The 6,457-nt window shown below is 34.5% G+C and overlaps 1 protein-coding gene across 1 annotated transcript; it reads right to left on the bottom strand.

Annotated features, from left to right (window-relative positions):
- Nucleotides 1–3,108: 3,108 nt before the first annotated feature.
- On the bottom strand, nt 3,109–6,234 carry LOC131043925 (taxane 13-alpha-hydroxylase). Its single transcript, XM_057977161.2, has 3 exons — nt 5,220–6,234; nt 3,640–3,827; nt 3,109–3,528 (listed from the first exon to the last, which is right to left on the bottom strand). The coding sequence occupies exons 1-3, from the start codon at nt 6,166–6,168 to the stop codon at nt 3,220–3,222; spliced, it is 1,446 nt and encodes a 481-aa protein (XP_057833144.2). The 5' UTR covers nt 6,169–6,234; the 3' UTR covers nt 3,109–3,219.
- Nucleotides 6,235–6,457: the final 223 nt, after the last annotated feature.

Genomic DNA, 6,457 nt, shown 5'->3' with positions numbered 1-6,457 from the left:
GTGTTATGGTGTTCATTCATGTGGCTGGTTTATTTACTTCATGTTATATGTTTCTTCATTTACCAGTTTATATGTGTATGTTATTATAAGTTAAAATCTTATTGTACCGGCAAAACACTGATTCACCCCCCCCCTCTCAGTGTTCTTGGATTCCTTCTATTCCAATAGGATCAAATTGATTATCTTTCTCCAATGAAAAGTGGAAATAGAAATTGATTAAGTTCTTAGTTTACATTTCTAGGTTAAGACTTCTATTTCCACTATTTCATTTTGGTGAACTCGATGTGTCTTGCACTTCAAGAATAATTCTAATTTGGAGTTTTCAGATCTGATTTTAAATTATGGATCTTACACAATCTAGTTGGTTTGCACATTTACATTTGATTACATTTCTAATTAGATACATTTATCAAAATCATTTGTTGAAAGGTGACTTATTTCACTTCATGTTGCTTTCTTAGATTCATTCATTGCATTCTAATGTATAATGAGGGTTCAAAGATGTTTACAATATTTACTTCATTTCTAAAAGCTTTTATATACATTTCATGTTGTTATATAATGTTATTTCTAAAGATGTTTAGATATCATGAAAGATTAAGTGGATGTTTCATTTTGTACATTTGATAATCCTTCCATAAATGATGTTGAGATGAATCATGCTTGTACCTCTCCTAGAGTATCCCTTATCCATATCCATGAGGAAATAGTCAATACTTTTACCATTGATCTCTCTAATGAAGACAAAGCATTAAAGAGTAATGATGATTCCTCTTCCCATAACATTAATTTGGTGCAAGAGGGACATGCTTCAAATATTGAGACTCCAACTTTCAACACATATATCACTTTAGATCCTCATTCTCGTAGAATTTATCTTAACCACCAACATGTTTTGAGACAAGATGATGTTATGGATTTCCTTGATATGTTATGTAACATTACATTGAGTAGAAATGAAACATAAGATGATGAAAGAACTTCTTCCCAACTGAACAAATTAGTGCAAATAGACTCTCTTACCTCCCAAGTGGATATGAATGATGCTAATAAAGATGTGCATATGCCTACAAGGTTCCATCCAAATCCTCTATTGTATCTCATCCATTCTTTTGACTATATTTTGTATTGACTAAGCATTCAAGAATGAGATATTTTTATTGATTTCTACTACTTCAAACTTTTTGATGGTGCACTCCTCTAAATATTTTTCTACATTATTTACAAAATGTATAGTGGCAAGATATAGCCAAATTCTTCATTTCTCAAACGTGGTAGTGCATATATCGAGCATTGATATTATGTATGTGACTATTGTATTTTATCATTGTATCAAGGAATATGAATATGAATACTAATTATTTTCATCATACGTAATTCTAATAAAGAAACAAATAAATAAAGGGAATAGCCTTTGTATGATTATGGGTTCAATTTAATTTATGGTTACTAGGTGAATAAAAATCATCCCAAAAGGGAAGATAACCATGATTTATTCACAAAAGAATTATTGTAAAAGTGCAATAGGTTTCAATTTTTTCTTCTAAATGTTGATTCCTTAAAATTTCTACCCAAAATCTTAAGTTCTTACAAAGCTATTTAAATGCTTTTCTCTCCTAAAATATTTGTGAGAACTTGAAGAATGAGGTCTCACTAAGCATGTCAAAGAGTATTGGCTACTCAAAATGGATCGCTTGTGACCTGAGAGGAGGCTAGGAATACCAAAATGGAAGGCAAGTTTGGTGGGGGGTAGACAATATGGTCATGAATGTTCATGCATACAACTTTCAAATGAACAAGAAATCTCTAGATGATTTTACTTCATATCTTTAAGCTAGAACCTAATTCTAATTCTTCCAAGGAAAAAGGATAGGGTAAGCATAAATTTTAGAGGAGATTTAATGGATAGAGAGATAAAATGAAATGTGTGGGTAGATAAATTTTAAACAAAGAGACAAGATAGTCATTCCTTAGACACACAATTAATCCTCATCTATAAACATGTAAATGCTTGTGGCAAGGGGGCCTCAACGTACATTATATGAACTCACCAATATATTGATTATTTTAATTCCAGAATCTATGGCTATTGGACATTTAAAAATAGAAAACTATTCACTTCCTTCTAGGGGGCATAAGAAAATAAATACATATGCTTAAAAAGAATTAGACCAAAGGGCACTCTATGGAATGAGGTATGAAAAACAAAGAGATTAACACAATATCTCATTAATCAAGGACCAAAATAGGTATGATTAGCCAATCATTTTGCAAGAGAAAAAAATATAGCTAGAAATGTAGAGATGATTGAAAGATATCTACATAAGGGCTATAGCCTTACCTTTATTTTGATGGGAAAACACACTTACCATAACAGGAAAGGCTAAGAAAATTTAGAGAAGAGAGATCGAGGCCAAAAGAGATAACCTAGTATCTATTTGATGTTCCTTGGATGGTGTCAAAATAGTCATGGATAGAAGGCACACAAAAATGGTTAGAAGGTTGACCTATAGCTAGTTAGAAACATCACACCCTCCTCCAAAACTCAAAATGGTTAGAAGGTTGGCCTGGCCTATAGCCACTTACCATCTTCCAGTGCATGAATCCTACAAAATCCAATGAGGACTAAATCCTAACCATCAATCACAAATGTTAGGTAGAATCATGCAATTGACAATTATTTAAATAGTAAGAAAATTCAAATGTAGTAAGAAAATCACTATAAGTTCCTAGTCTAATTATGTTTGAATGATATGTTTTAACAATCCTCGAATTCATTGGATTAACTGGATGCCTAAAAGTGAATTTAGATTTGTCCTTTTATACAATACCCTAATACACAAATTTGAATTCATTGATTAACAACTTCCAAATTAAAATGTAACATTTAGTGAACAGTCCCTTGGTTTTCTATGAAGTTGAAAAGTTCTTAATGAATCTATTAGGGATCAAGTCTTGTTGAGTGCAAGGCTCTAACACCATATAAAATGAGTCTGAGATTGTGCCCCAAATGAAAGGTTTCAACTAAAGACTCGTGCTCCTATATCAGATAACTAAAAGCCACATTTTAAATAAGAAAACCTCTATAAAAGAAAATAAAACAACACCTACATAACGATCTTGACATTCAAGACAAACAATGAAATGAATCTAAAATAAATAGAAAGAACTACAAGAGGATGCAGTTTTCACCCTTGCATATGTGCCTCTGTTGTTTTACTACTCCCTAATGAAAAGCTTAATTGGAAATCCTTTGACGGGAAGTGGAGGACATGGATTCCCCGATATCTTTTCGTGTGGGTCAATTGCAGAGTACCCACTGAAAGCTTTGACAAAGTGATGCGCAAATAATAGTATCTCCATCTTGGCAAATTCACATCCTGGGCATACTCGAATGCCTCCTCCAAAGGGTACATACGTATAAGGGGCTACATTTGCCCCTTCGTCTTCAAATCTGGAAGGCCTGAATTTCTCTGGCTCCAAGAAATATTCTTCCTTCGTCTGCGTTGTATAAGGCGTCCATAATAGCTGTCCACACATATTTGATTAACAATTGTGTTGAATCTTAAGCTAAAAGTTTTTACAATCTGATTTGAAGTTCATGAAAATTTATAAGATAATGCAGTTTGCAGAGCTTACTTTCCAGCCTTTAGGAATTGTATAACCATCATAGTGAAGATCTGTCATGGATTTGCGAAATCCTCCAAACACTGGAGGAAACATCCGCAGAGTCTCCTGAGCAACTTGCCATGTGTATTTCATATCTCTCAAATCATTCCATGTGATTTCTTCCCCCTCCTTTTTGCTGGAAGCTATCCCCAATTGCTCTGCATTGCACAGATAACAGATTACAGTAAACTAAACTAAACTAAACCTTCACTCATAAACAAGATGTTATAGCATCACAGGTCCCAGACCTAACCTTGATTTAAAGATATTTTCCCACATCAAAGTTGGCAAATGTAGTGTAATAACAGGGTACAGCCCAATAGGCCCTGAAGATCCCCTAACCAAGTGCATAAACTGGCTAAACAACTGGGGTATGGACCATGCTCAAATAACTGGGGTATGGACCATGCAGATTTATTCCTTCCCAAAATTTAAAATAATCTAGTCTGATTGATAGGAAGGTATCTTTTGCAGGGCAATCAGTTATGATAGTTCTATTAGGGTTACGTTGTGTAAATTTTGAGTCGAATTTATTAAACATATTTCATTAGCAATAGTTCACACCAACACATCTCTCATGAGAATGAATGGTCCACTTAATATTTATTGCATTAGTGATGCTAATAGAGCTATCAACATCGAAACTTCTCAGAAGATCATCTATCCCAATACTACTCCAATTCAATCATACCGAACCAATCATTTAAACCACACTAATGTTCCCATGCCATGATACCAACAAACTACAAAGAGAAGCAATACTATTCTGCTGAAAGCAGGGTTTGTCTAAAATCTGAAATTTATGTATGTTGGGTTTAGAAATTTAAAAACATAAAGGAAGCTCACAGTTAAGAGGACAATTGATAAGAAGTTATTTATTGCAGTGTATCATTTATTATATTTCTATTGGAATTCAACTATGTAATTTTTGAATCAAACTCATTGATCATATTTCATTAATAATGGTTCACATCAACAGATTTCTAATGAGAATGAATGATCCACTTATTGCATCAAGTGATAGTAAAAGAGTAAAGTATCAAAACTTTCTAAAATGAAATATCGAAATTTCCGAAAAAATCACCTATCTCAATACTACTCTGAGTGAATCATGCTTAACCAATCATTTAAACCACATTAATGTTCCCCATTCCATCCATTCCATGGTACCAACAACAGAGCTACAATACTATTCTGCTGAAAGCAGGGGTTGTCTAGAATCTGAAATTAGCACTATACATATGTATGCTGGATTTATAAATTTGAAACATAAGAAAGCTTACAGTTAAGAAGACAATTTTTTATTTACTTGTGGGTGTTTTGAGACATCCATTTCCAGTTCAAAGGGTCTCTTGAAACAATGGGCTCTATTAATGATTAAACTTCATTACCAAATGCTTATGAATTTAATTTTATTTGTAGTTGAACATTTTGGTCATCAACTCTTCCTTAGTTAATTCACAAGCAACCCTCCTTACGATCTCTTTTATGGTATTAAAGACAACTAAAAAGGGGGTAAGATAACGGAGAGTGTGCAATTGCATACATACCTTGGGACATCTTCTGGTAGCATTCTGGATTTGAGGACAAGAGCTTAAACATAATGGTGATTGTTGAAATGATGCTCCCAAATGCAGCATGAAGCAACAATGAAATGTTGTCCAAGATCTCTTTGTCTGTAAGTGGGTTCCCTCTTTCATCTTTGAAGTTTAAGAAAACAGAGAGCAGATCCAGATTAACTGAATTAAGACCACTTCTTCTCCTTTCAATCACAGAAGAGAGAATTTTATCCACCTCTGACCGTGCCTTCAGCGCCCTATGAAAACTTGTTCCGGGAAGATTCACTGGAACAGACAAAGTTCCCGCAAGAACAGTGTCGAAAAGCTTATCGAGATGTTCCTGTTCATGCGTGTCATTTATGCCGAAAAACAAGCTACTTGAAATGGAAAACATAAGGTGCCTCACCAGAGGAAGCATTTTAACTTCATCTTTTCCTTTCCATTGTCTGTTGATCTCATCTTGAATGACTGCATTCATTTGGGACAAATAGTTCTGTAATGCTACGGGATCCAGTGATCCTGAAAGAGCATCACGCAGAATCCTATGCTCTTCACCACTTTTGCTTGAAACAGAGTCTTTCCCCATAAGTTTCAGGAAAGAAGAGGGCCATGAATTTGTTAACAGCTTATTCTCATTGGACAGTATGAAGCGATTTCCAGAGGATCCTGACACTACTACTGTGGGGTGCCCAATCAATGATGTCTTGAAAACATGGCCGAATTTGTTCACCCTTTTATCGAAAAACTCTTGAGCTTTATTTGATCGAAGTGCCCACAAGAATTGCAGGGTTTCTCCAATCAAAGGGAAGCCTAAACTTCCAGGGGGAAGCCTATGAGATGGTTTCTGTTTCAAATTGAGCACAAGGACGAGAATCCCAACAGACACAGCAAAAGCTGTGAAGATAAAGGAAAGAGCAGAAGAAGAAAATATCAGTTCCATAACTTGCTTGGATTTACCAACCCTGTTTCTGAGAAATGATCCGGCAAAGCAGATTTTATTGGGAAACCATAGAACCTCTCATTTGGCAGAGCTTCCACACAGATTTCTGCACATGTTGTTTGTACTTTTCTTCGTGAAGAATCTATTGAAATTTGATCCACCGGAGGATATGGTGGTGGGCTTGATCTCTATTGATTCAGAACAATAGTTATAAGGAGTTAAATTGTATATGAAGACGAAAAAGTCTTTAAATCTGATGTATCATTAATGATTAAATAAACATTTTTTG

The sequence above is a fragment of the Cryptomeria japonica genome, chromosome 9 (assembly GCF_030272615.1).
Source record: "Cryptomeria japonica chromosome 9, Sugi_1.0, whole genome shotgun sequence".
Lineage (NCBI taxonomy): Eukaryota > Viridiplantae > Streptophyta > Pinopsida > Cupressales > Cupressaceae > Cryptomeria > Cryptomeria japonica.
The sequence above is the reverse complement of the archived record's forward strand: the minus strand, read 5'-3'. Positions and strand labels throughout refer to the sequence as shown.

Bases quoted from the DNA above. Each gene is read 5' to 3' on its own strand.
- LOC131043925 (XM_057977161.2), bottom strand. From the start codon at position 6,168: ATGGAACTGATATTTTCTTCTTCTGCTCTTTCCTTTATCTTCACAGCT. The intron at 3,828-5,219 runs GTATGTATGCAA...TGTGCAATGCAG, and splicing joins CTACCAGAAGATGTCCCAAG to AGCAATTGGGGATAGCTTCC. The intron at 3,529-3,639 runs GTAAGCTCTGCA...ATGTGTGGACAG, and splicing joins CAATTCCTAAAGGCTGGAAA to CTATTATGGACGCCTTATAC.